The sequence below is a fragment of the Phalacrocorax carbo genome, chromosome 6, assembly GCF_963921805.1.
Source record: "Phalacrocorax carbo chromosome 6, bPhaCar2.1, whole genome shotgun sequence".
NCBI lineage: Eukaryota > Metazoa > Chordata > Aves > Suliformes > Phalacrocoracidae > Phalacrocorax > Phalacrocorax carbo.
Genome location: NC_087518.1, coordinates 61,177,371 through 61,190,362, shown reverse-complemented (window position 1 = coordinate 61,190,362; position 12,992 = coordinate 61,177,371). Strand labels below are relative to the sequence as shown.

General features: G+C 36.4%; 1 protein-coding gene across 3 annotated transcripts in view; it reads left to right on the top strand.

Annotated features, from left to right (window-relative positions):
* CDC14A (cell division cycle 14A) overlaps positions 1-12,992 on the top strand; it is a 69,690-nt gene that overhangs the window by 31,735 nt on the left and 24,963 nt on the right. For all 3 annotated transcript variants that reach the window (XM_064455597.1, XM_064455596.1, XM_064455598.1), the window contains 3 exons: positions 5,792-5,858; positions 8,047-8,109; positions 11,335-11,422. In XM_064455597.1, coding sequence (XP_064311667.1) covers positions 5,792-5,858; positions 8,047-8,109; positions 11,335-11,422 — 218 coding nt within the window. The remainder of the gene's footprint in view (positions 1-5,791; positions 5,859-8,046; positions 8,110-11,334; positions 11,423-12,992) is intronic.

Below are 12,992 nucleotides of genomic sequence, written 5' to 3'. Positions count from 1 at the left end.
GGGGATATTTGGGAGTTGAATTCATAGGAAGAGGCTGAAATAGATACATAAGGAGCTTAAGAATTACTGGGGCTGGGAGAAGGGCAAGTAGGTCTCATGAGGGCCTGCAGTGGGACAATCTAGATTAGCTGAGAATGGGAAAGATGTTATTTATTCCTTCTTCCCTAGTTTTCCAAGGCCTTTGAGATTATTTTCTCCCCCTGTCCGTTCTAAGACATTTGAGACACCTCTGGTGCAAAAGACAGCATGATACAGGGGCTCAAGCAAATGAACCTGTGCTAGAAGCAGTAGCACTGCCTTAGGTAGTATATCTGCTTGGCATTGAGCTATTCTGTGAAGAAACAAGTTGGTGCTATGAGAAAGTTTGCGCTCCTTCCACATCTTTAGTGTCTTGAAAAGGACTAAAATTACTCTTATGTACAATGAAAAATATAACCCAAATGTCTTAACTCTTCCCTCCTATTCTAAGATCTAGGAAGGAAATAATTTGAGATATTAATCATTGGTGTTCGATACTTATTGATGTAGATTTATTCTTGGAGCCTGGAACTTAGATATTATATAACTTCTGTAGTATAGGTCATCTCTGTTTGAACAGTTCAAAGTGCAAGAGTTCATCAGTGAGCATTGCTTAGTTAGGTGTTACAGCTAGATGATTTAGCAAGTTTGTTAGACTGGATATCTGGGGGGAAAAAAGTAGACAACTCTCAGTAGGTAGAAGCTGTGGGATTGTCAGATTCTTTATGGACTACTGAGGTATGTTTACATGAAGTGATCATCTAGCTCGGTGACCTCAAAAAGCCTTAATCGGCTTAGATCTTCAGCTGGTATTTTGTTTAAAGACAGCTTCAGCAAATATTGTTCAGAGGCGGAAGGAAATCAGAATGCCTCTCTTACAAGATAGATGGGAATGTTTTGCATTTAGTTTTGTAATAGAAAACTACAGACAAAGCAGGACGATAAGGCACTACTGTCTTTGAGACACTTTCATCTTATTTTTGGCTGATTCACTGTCACTTGGTGCCGCTCTAGTCTCTTGAAGATCTTGTGCTGTATCTTCTCAGTTCCATTTAAGAAAACCAGGCTAACAGCATTTTAAATCATCATAAATACCAGTTTCCTGTTGTGAAGCTAAGTTTTAGATTTTTACCTCAAATTACTCTGTGCTGACTTTAATATAAAGAGAGAAATATATTTTATTATTACTGTGTTCAGCTCTAGGTATGACATGAATTTCAGAGCTAGATTTTGGTTTGTAGCTTTTGGGTTTTGTTTCTTTATTGGCAAGTGCTGGGGAAACACTATTTTGTTACTGACAGTGTTTAGAGGTTTGGTGAAAGGGAAAGCGTTATGCAGTATTGAGGTCAGCTACGATAACTGAAATCAGATGTGGGATTTGCAGCTCTGTAATGCCAGCTAAGATTCATACTATGTCTGTATCTCATAGATATATTCCCATTTTTTTCTCCTTTGGAAAGCAAATAGAGTTCTACCAGGTAATAGCTGCCAAAACACTGTTTGAAAATCAAGGTGGTTATGCATTTGGCCATGAAAGACTGGAAGAATACTGTAATGAAACATGTGACCAGCAACAGAAATCAGAGCACCCACGCTGTAAAACTGTGCAGGAGATGTCTGTATGTGCTCTGTTCTACTAGTCTGAGATGAAACGAGGTCTTCCTTTTTCTTCTGTGCTTTCTTAAACACAGACTTCTGAACAAGAAGGTATAACATTTGAAATCCACATAGCTTGGTTTCCACCGGTATAAGCACCTAAATGTTTTTGTATATGCATAAGTAGTCCCAGTAAGTTAAAAATGCCTACTGTCTTAAACATAAGCACATGCATTAGTTTTCTCTAGCATAGGATGCTGGCGGTGTACAGTGGACAAAGGAGAAGAATAAGTTTAAATAGGAAGAGTGCCTGGAATTTAAAGTTAATTTAATCTAAAATTATATGTTTCTTCAAGCTTAGTAAAGGTATTTTTTCTTTACAGTGCTCTTCCTCGTAACTGTTTGTACCACGGTACAACCAAATGCAAGCACTAAGTGTGGCCCATTCAGAATCTACTTTGGTTTATGCAAGATAAAATTAGTATTATTATTGCTCTAAAACTTTGAAATATATCTGTCACTGGTAGAAGGAAAATGTATGCTGGTGGATCTAGCGCTATATAATGGACTTCTCAAGTCAGTGTGGTATTAGAATAGCTGTATTTCTAGCGGGATTTTTGTAAAGGTTAGTACTAGTTCTGACAGTATCCAGTATTTTTATCCATAGTCTGGAAATTTATACATCAGTAGGAAGGAAGATGGGTTGACACAAAGAACAGTGAAATTGAACTAGCTGTTCTGTGTTAGTCTTTACCTATTTAGTCTCCTCCAGTAAATGCATTAATTCAGGAGGATTTGGAAAATAAGATCAAATTTGCTTTTTAAATATTTACAAAGCTGCTTAATGATTTGACATGACTTCTGACTGTTTTCTCTGGGCCAGAAAAAGAACTCAATAACTCAGCTTCAGCCTGACAGAAGTCCTCTAGGTGGCTGGGGGAAGATTTGGTTTGGTTTTGCTTTTAACAAAGAAAGAATCAAAATAATTAGTGATCTAAAATACCTTTGACAACTTCCTCTAAACAACAAGATATTTTACTCGAGTAATTTATTTAAAACATTCGGGAATCAGGTCACGATAAACTCTTAATCTTTGCCTTTTGAGTGTTTCAAGGCCTTTCTAGACGTGTAGTTGGCAGGAAGATTGGCATTAAGCATCTGTCCTCTCTAATACTTCTGCAAAATGCTCTTTGACTGAACTCTAAAGGAATACTAACACTTCTCTGGAATAATATGAAATCATCTATTTGATAGGAAGGTTTGAATATAAAAACTGTCACTTCATAAGTAGACTGACTTTGCTTCATAAATAAACTAGGTTTTTATATTGTTTAAATATTAAAAACAGCTCTGTGATGTGCATTTTGTTGCTTGCAGTGTTTTCTGAAACTGGTGACTTGGGTTTCGTCTCCTAATACTGAATCCACAAGCACTTGCCTTACCTGTACATCAGATCTCTCTCTACTTTATCAATGGATCCAGCATGCAGAGCCCTCACGGATTATACATAAAACTTCTGCCAGATGAATTTATTTGTCCTTACACCTAAAATGTAAAAGATTAGCTTAAAATTCTGGAGCATAAAACAGTAAAGTTTCAGAAAGGGGTTTGCATCTGGAATAGATTCTAATCAGGCAGTTGTACTTTTGGAAACTAGAAAAGAGAAAAATACATATATTCCTGGATTTACCCTGGGGGTGCTGAAATAAAATGGCTGTGGCTTTAAGAAGATAAGGATGTTATAGATTTTGTTCTATTTTCTTGTTTTCCAAATTAGGATAGAAGGAACTTTTATGATTTGTTTGTGTTTTCTTACCAGAAGATATGTGAGGGGCAGAGTAAGAGAGAAATTATGGCAAGGTCTGATACAACGCACTCAGTATTTGCCTTTGTTCATCAAATGTCAGAGTTTCCCTTGAAGCATTAGGTAACATTAAGCCAGTGCTTCCTGGTGTTATTTCACTACGATGCTCACTTCACTGTCATTCATATCTAGTGTTTGTTTATGGTTTCGTTACTGTATCACATTCTGCCACAAAATATAGGGTGTGAGTTTTTCAGGTTTTAACTCAGTGTGTTGTGTTTCTTTAGAAAAAACATTAGAATATGGCTATTCTTTGAGTTTCTGGGCATTTGGGATTCGGTTTAAACAGCCTTTTATCTGCTCATTCCAAAACTTTGCCTATTTGGAATTTTCCTGGCTTTCAGTCTTTCTATTATTTCACTGTGTGTGGATGGCAAGTGTCAGCAGAGCGGTTCTCTCCAGTCAGAGTACTCCTACCTCAACGGTTGGGTGTACAGCAACAGAAATGAGGCGTTTGAGGGGTGGATGATGTAGGCAATAGCTGTTAGCTGCCAGCGTCCATGTGCGCTCCACTGGTGACAGCTGTCTGTGGGAACTGTAGCTAAGAATACGGTACACCTGGAATTGTGGTAGGCTTATCTTGTACGTTGAGGTCAAGTTCAATGTCCTCCTGCCCCCTCTCATCTCCCTTCTCTCTCTCACTCTCATAGTGCTTCTTATTAATGGGTTGGAGATTAGGTGGCTCCCCCCCCCCCCAGTATTTTTTTAATGTACTGCACTATCAGATGCAATGACGTTCTTGTTATCGCAAAATAACACGTAGTATAGAACATGTCTGCTACAATCGTATCTTCCATTCATATTTCTCTAAATACTTAATTTTGTGGTTTGCATTGTTTTAGGTTTTGCTGTTTCTGTCAGCCCCTTCAGAAGAACGTTACAGCTTTTTAAAGATTTTCTGCTATGTGTGTGTTCCCATTGGGGCCCTAAAATTTTATGCTCCGAAGACCTTGTGTTTGCTAAAATGATCTGTTATCCAACTTTCCCCTGTCAAAAATGTATTGTTTGTAAAGTTTATATTTTACAGCTTCATTATGTTCTGCTTATCTAATGTAAAATAAATAATTTATGGCTTTTCATTTTGAAAAACTTCTCTGCTGGATTTGAATATTGAAGGTTTATTCACGCTTTAAAGTTCCCATTCTAAAACATTGTGGCTAAGTGTTTCTTAATAATCTAATCTAATAACTTGAAAGCTTTTCTAGAGTAGCCTGCCTGTAATATGATGCTACCAAAATTACAGCTTCTCAATTTCTTAACTACATTTTCTATGAACACTGCTTGCTCAAAACTGCTATGCTTATTCTGCTCTTAAAGAATGGGTAAGAGTATGCTACTCTTAAAGTACTTGGGATTGGAGGAGCATATCAATGTAATAAATTTCATACTACTAGTAGCAAGTAGACTATCAAAAAAAGGAGTTTTTGTTGAAAGGTGGAAATCTTAAATGAATTCTAAATGGAAAATGTATCTGGCTAAAACCTAAAATGTTGCTATTCTGAGACATTGTAGTTCTTAGCATTCTGGATAAGATAGCTTAAAGCAAAGCTATAAAAGATTTATTTAATGAGTCATTAGCAAATAATCTGCCCAGGCAGAATTTTGTTAAAATGCAAACTGGTCTGAAGCAGACTTTGAAAACTACTGTTTCTTTTTTTCTACAATACTTCCATTGCTGTTATTTTTTAGTGATGTTATTTATTTTTATGTTGGTGTCTCGTACTATTTGAATATGTTTTGCTTGGTGGTATCCTGTCATCTATTAAAGAGAAATTATTTTCATAGTGGCAGAACTGAGGTCAAGTAATTTTAAATTTAATTGTATCTCGATAATTTTTAATCACATCTGTAATGAGGCATCAAAATGAGTGCCTGTAAACAAAATGCAGACTAGCCAGTCTATTTGCCTTTTTTGTTAGTGTACCTCAATTAAGAATTGAATAATGGTTAAAACAAGTTTTGCTTTATTCGCCACTGTCCTTACACAACTGAGAGAGCATGCAAAGCTTCCTGTGACAGAACAGCACAAATAATTTGGTAAAGGACATGTAGTTAGATGATGTAAAATATGGACTTTATTTTAAGTATTTGCAGTATCTGACTGCATTTACACTGAGCTACATGTTTGGTAGGAGAGTAAGCACTCTCCTTTAGAAGCACGAACAAGCTTCTAAAAAGATGATGTCTTTGAACTTCAATTCACATTTCTCAGAGGGGATTGAATAACTTGAATATACTCTGTTGTGTGCTGCCTTTCCCAGAGCTCTTAATATAATTTTGTGTATATTAAATTCATTTTTATTAAATCTATAGGGATGCTTCATTTGGGAACTGCACGTACAATCTTACGATCTTGGACTGTTTACAGGGAGTAAATAAGGTAATAACGCTTTTCCTTAGCAAAACAGATTTAAATTGGCTTTTAAAATGTGAAGAAAAATACTGTTGAAATACATCAGGAGATCTGGTTTCAAAGCAAAACGGCTGTGACCGAGCAGTATGCTGTCATGAAGCCTAAGTTACCGAGGACTGTATTTGAATAGCGGCAATGGAAAAAGGTTGCACTTTCACCTGGCTGGCCTGGCCTTTGACAGCTTTCCAAACCTCATCTTAGGAATCGGAATGTGCAAACGCGGCAGGCCTGGCTGGGGACAGTTCTTAACAGTGCAAGGCAGGGCACTAGATCTGCTAACAGATCTTTTATAACCATTGGTAAAAGGGAATGACGTAGGTTGATAAAGTCAAGTGAGACAGATACCTAGGTATACTGCGATTTCATCTGAGCAGATTTTGCGTGTACTTGGCCCCAACTTCCCCCAAAACACGAGGTTCAGTGTTTGACACTAATCTTTTCAGAACTGTTTAAAAAGAATGAAAACTAATGTATCCTACTGGTGTTCTGATGTGTCACTTTCAACAGTCTCAGTCCTGGGGCACGTGAAACTCCAATATTGCTTTTGTAAAAAATGTTACGTCACATCTTAGTTGGCAACCTCGTGTTATGGTATATACTTCATACCATAAGCAAAGATAAAATTTTGTTCGTCATTTCCCAGTGATCTTGATGAGGGGAGCCGCCTATAAGAACAGTTCTTTATAGACAATTTATAGACTCTTTGTAACTCCTAAAAGTATGGCAAAACAAATGTTTCTTAAAAATTGAAAAAAGAGTTCAAGCTTAATATTTTTAGTTCTGTGGAGGTGGGAAAGGAGCTGTCAGTTAACAGCAAGACTCTAATTTGTGTGGCATTCTACAGATCCTGAAGCTCTGTGAAGCAGTGAGTGCAGTCACTGTAATTTATCTGCAACAAACATGTCAAAAGGACTTTGAGAATCAGTTTTTCCTCCTTTGTTTCCACAACATTTATTACTGAATTTTTGTCCAGTTCACCTACAGAGGTAAAAATGCTTGGAGCAGAAACTGATTGCCTTAATCTAAAGTAAAAATCTTAGTCTACCGGGTAATTTTGGTGTTTGCATACACATATATCATATACATGTAATTCAGGGGGCGCCCAGATACTGGATTGCAGCCAGCCAGCCATGCTTAAATGAAATACATTTTTCAAAATCAGCTGTTCAGACAAACCTCTCGGTATCTTAGGTTTCATGACAGGTCCAATCATTGAGCCTGTGTTGTCTAGAGCAAAGCTATTTTTGGTTTGTCTTAAAAAAGGTGCTCCATATGTAGCAAATAATGGCAGACTGATGCTTTTTGCTTTTTAAATCATAGATCTGTGGTGTGGTTTTTTATCACACCTTAATCCCAGAATGTTGTGTAATATCTATATTTCTCAGAATGCTGTATAATTATACACTGCAGAACAGTCTTCCACCTATTCCTTGGAAGAAATTTGGGCTGTGAATTCCTTATTCATAGAATTGTTTTTAATATGGTATTATACACTAATCTGTGATATAAAATTGGCATATTTAATAATAGTACAGGAATGAAATGCAAAACTTGACTTCTTTCAGCCCTGTAATAAATACTGTCAGACGTAGTCTAGTGAACTTCGTTCTATCAGTGGAATGTGTATTAAAAACAAACCATAAAATACAGGTAATACACAGTACTGTATTCTGTATATGCCATTTGCCTAGGTATTATGGTGATAAAATCAGAGTATGATATTAAATATAGAAAAAAATCAATAAATTCTTCTATACTTTTGAACTGCATGAAAGTGTATTCAGTATAGAAATGTTGAATGAGTGTATGACAAAAAGGGAATTACTTTTTTTATTTGTCATCTGCCTTACAGAAAAAAAACATATATCTAGTGGGGTGGGGAGAATAATTCTTATGATTTAAGTGATATGCAACAAGCTTATGTCCCATCATGATGTCTTTGAAGGGAAAACAATGAGCCTGACGTGCTTTAGTGACATTGTTGGAGTTTTTGTTGTCTGTGTTGTTAATCTGTGCAAAATGTCATGTTGTAACATAGAGGTTTCAGTAAGTCAAAAGCACAAACAATGATTCAGTTTTGATTCTCAAAAACAGTATGATAAAATGAGACTATATATCATATTTCAGAATAAACTGACACCTTGTTGCCTTTTAGGCCTTGCAGCATGGATTTTTTGACTTTAAGACATTTGATGTGGATGAATATGAACACTATGAGGTTTGTACGTTTCCTAACGAGCTTGGTTTACCTAAAATAAGTTAGAATATACAGCATCCTGCAACTTAAAACACACTGGAAATACATTGTAATGCAAGTAAAACCCAGTGTTCATATGTGCAAGGTATGTACATCCGAACATATATGCTGTGTGTGAAAAACATGCAGGATGAATATCCTTGGAATTTCAGTGCATCACATACGAAATCTACTGCTTCCTCGTAGCCTCTCTGGCTTCTGGGACCTCTTTCATGCTTCCCCAACCTTCCCCCAGGATATGATCTGAGGTTTCTCAGCTGACCCACAGAATCTGTGTTTTCTTTCAACCCTTGCTGAGCTGCTTCTTGAGATGCTATTAGTCCCAAATATACGATCATTTTTTCATAGCCGCATAGATTAAGTACACTTTGAGCTATTTTTTAATAAGGACATGTTATATGGGGATTCCAGTAATGAAAATACATTTCCCTAATTAAGTCCCAGAAAGCTAACAGATGTCACTCATTGTTTTGCCAGCCTTCTTACAACTCAAGCATAGATACTCTGGATGACTCTAGATGCTTCTAGGACTTTGTTCTGTAACGTACACACCTTGAGCTGCTGGTAGTAGACAGTTATCTTGAGCTATATTGCTGCAGAGAACCTGTAAGGTATGCCCATGCTGGATCTGTGAGCTGGGCTGTGTATAGAGGAAATCGCAGGCACGGATATACATCTGGTCCAGAACAGCTGCATGATCTTTGTCTACAGTTTCCCACACCCAAAGGAAGGGAAGGGGATTTTACTGGTCACTGGCAACCACGTAGTTGTATCAGACCTTGTCTTTGGCATTCCCTGAAGCTCCTGCAACTGCATTGGCTAAGGAGGAAGAGGTGCACTAAACATTTGAATATATATTAAACTCTCTTTTTAGACTTGTGCTATTTTATTGTAGCCAGTATTCTTCCTCCCAGCCACTTTATTGCAATTTTTTGGAAAACTTGGAAATAATGATAATAAATTTGCTTAGTCTGAAAATGTCGATTTGAAAAAATATCTTCTTAAATATTTCTAATATTCAACAAGTTTGTTGGATAATTGCTTCTCTTAACATTCTGTAACATTTGATAAATAACTATTTTGTTTTACAAGCAAGATATGGGTGACTCAGTACACATCTGAAACACATACACCTCTAGGAAACGCTTCATAAATGCTCAGGAAAGAGGGTGAAGTCAGGAGAGGAATGAACAGTTGAAAAACTTAATTTACAACACAAATCTATACAGTAGATGTTGGCTGCGATGGGCACATTAGAATATACACCTATTTGCAAAACTTAAAAGCATCTGTAAAAAGGATTTCTGTTTACTGTAATGTTCCATAACGATTAGACTGAGAAATTGGTATAGCCTCTGCTGAATTACTGAAATTAAATGAACAACAACTAAAATTTGAAGTACAAAATTGCTGTTTTTTTGTTTGCTCTATGTACAAAAGTAAAATGTTCTAAAACCAAATGATGCTTGGGAATTGTTAGGAATTTCTAGATATAGTAGGTGTTAATCTGCCTGAAAGAAAGTATTAAAATAATTCACTAAAGCTATCCCATTATCTTGTTTAATGCTTAACATTATTTTAGTTTGTGAAAAGTATGTATGTGTGAATGATGTTTAAAGTATGCTGCCCACTGTCTGAGTGTAAGAAGCAAGAACTTGGAATATTTTTTGCCTATTTTTTGGTATGTCTTCTATTATTTTATGCATCCTGGTCAGCTTTGTATGTTTAGATATGTCCCGTGCTATATTTCTAAAACTTTAAGTGTTCCAGGTTTTTGCTATGTTGGGTCTTTAAATGTGTAGTTACATGGAAAAATGTTGCATAAGACTTAAAGGGGATCTTAGGAGGCTAAAGGAGATTCTATTTCATGTTTATATTTCTTTCATCTTACTATATTATCAAGGCAGCTAATTCCCCTTTTGTTGGACTAGATGTAAAATACTCAAGTTCTCTTTTTTTATTATAATAATGTTGTTGCATGCAGCGTTCCGTATATACACATACATATATATCTGTAGCTCAGATTGTGAATAATTTAAATTTTAACCAATAACCCATGTGGCTATAAAGAACCATTGGATTCACAAATAAAACTGGTAATACACATATAGAGTACATTGAGCAGGCCTTCTTCCCTAACGGGGGTAGAGGTGCTACACTGTTGGGATTGCAGCCCGCGATACAAATCGGGGCGGGGGGGAGGTCCTGACTTGGCAGTAAGATGGGTTTGCTAGTCCTTATGCAACCTTGTTAACTTACAGGAGGTTTTTTCCCTGTGTGAGGACATTTGGAGCAAGCCTAATGGGCTTAGCTAAGCAAACAGTTGGTGAATTGATTACAGCGACGTCCATTATCAGAACCTTTCACTCATTAGGATGTTCTGATGAGCTGAGAGCTAAAACCACAAGCTTAATAATGTAGTTGAACTGAGTGCTGTGTCCTTAAAAGTCATGCTGAGAATAACTGCATTGCCAAATGAGGAACGAGCACTCTTCAATTAAAAAAAAAAAAAAGCAAGTATTTAAAAAGAAATACATTTCCAAAGAAGCTTCCAGTTTCGGCCCTGACAGAATTTGCAGAGCCTTTTTGAAGTTTTCATTTAAAAGTGAGTAAGAAATGCAAAATGTCACAGTTTGAATTTTTTTTTAAATTTAGTCTTTTTATTTGATTTATACTTTGTATCCATGATTACTGGCTCATCAGAGTTTATGCCAATATGTAAATTTCCCTTTCTACAGGGAAAGGATAATTGTTTTTGAAGGTTAATTGGTTTTTAATTTGTTTTCTGTGAATTGGGTTTTTTAGCCAGTGCCTTACAGGGAAGCATTTTTCCACATTCTTTGATTAAAACACACAAGAATATTGGTGTTTGTCCCATTATAAGTAGGTGTCTTAAAACACTGAACCCTCGAAGAGAGAAATATCTTAGATATAGGATCTTTCTGCTCTTATTGGAAAACCAGCAAAATTTTTTGCCTTTCACTTTATTAAAATATTCCTGAGAAGCATCTTATGGGACAAACTAACTCACCATATAGGTGAGCTAACTAATTACATTTGAGATGTTTTGTTTTAATGCAGAAAGAACATAGTAAAAAGTAAAATAAAATCTTGAGTAATGTTTTTTTAACCTTGTATGTACCGATACTAAAATGCTTTTCTCTTTCTCTTCTGAAATAATTATAGCGAGTGGAAAATGGTGACTTCAACTGGATTGTTCCAGGAAAATTTTTAGCGTTTAGTGGACCACACCCAAAAAGCAAACTTGAAAATGGTATGGTGTATATTTTAATGCTATTCTACGATCTTATTTTTTCTGGCATGTTAAACAGTCATAGCAAATGAGCAGAAGGTAATAGAGGTTTATAGATTAATTTTCATCTTCATAAATGATCATACAGTGGACATTTCATATACAATCATAGAACATAATTCCAAAAGTTTTGGAGTTCTTTGCTAGAAGAATTCCAGTTCTTCTAACAATCAGTGACTTTCATTCAGTGACAAAGTGCCTGAGAAATTCAAGACCCTTATGTCTCTCCTGGAACCTGACACCTGATACGATAAGTACGCAGAAGTAAAGGTGACTTGCATGAAGCAAAGGAGGCTACATTAAGAGTTTTATAACAAAGACCAGTAAAGGCTTTAAGAAGCTTGCCTTTACCACTGAAGATTCTTGGGATAATGGGAACAACCTATGTAATTCTAACAGAATAAAAAAGAGGAACTTGACCAACAGAGAGGAAGTAGAGATTTAGCCCAGCTAAAAGGAATATTATTAATTTAAAAACTACCATCAGATTTTTGCTGAATTTCACCTTATTCTTTGTGCCGTGCCACGTTGTTTATGTGAGCATGTTTTCTGAATATCTACCTCTTCCCGCCCACCTCCCCAGCTTCTGCTCTCACGGTTCCTTTATGACGGGAATGCTGCTAATTGCACAGTGTCCACTGAAGTTTTAAACAAAATCCAGGGAGAAAAATATTTAGGTTGGTTTGGGTTTCTTCCCCAATCACTGTTACAGTCCCTTCTTGCAGAGTGTTTTCAAAAATTCCTTAAATTGTTCCATGGAATTCAGAAAACCTGTGTTTTATTTTTAACATGTATATAACTGAAAATTACCAAATTAACACTAACGCTTAAAATCCAGTTATGAGGCTACGAATAAGCCTCACCCAGGTGAGTGTAAGTACACTTTGCAAAGCTACTTTTCTCGTTATGTTGTGACTCTAATTGCATTCACTAATGCATATATGACCTGTGGAAATGACCCATGCTTTGTGAGGAAGCTTTTGGGCTTTATTTGAACAGGAATAAAAATTCTGGAGATAAACCAGTGAATTCAGTCAAAGACCTTCTGATTTTTTGTGGTAGCTATGTTGTTCCTGTGTTTTGTTTATAAGACTTAATAGTTAATGGAAAATAATGAACTACATTTTCCGTGCACACATGTCTAAAGGACGGATGTATGTGCACACGCTCCCTCATGCCCTCGTTCATGGAGAACACCTGTTTGGTGAAAGAGTCCTTAAATGGTTGTGGTGTGGTTGGGCTTTGACCTCCCTCCCCCCTGTCTTCATCTAGAGGATCCTTTGGTCTCACAACTGCATCAAGGCACTAGAAGTTTTTGACTTCACAGTGGAGCACAAATATTTCTCATACTGCAGTTTATCCTTCGACTGTTCCTCTTGCCCATAGTATGGATCACCGATCTATTTTCCTCATAAACAGTGTTTCACCTTAAAGCATGTTCTTATTCTTTGATCTGCAGCTTGACTATAGATAAACAGCTGTTCTGAAATGCTGAATTCATATATGTGCCTAGCTGTATGGATAAAACCCT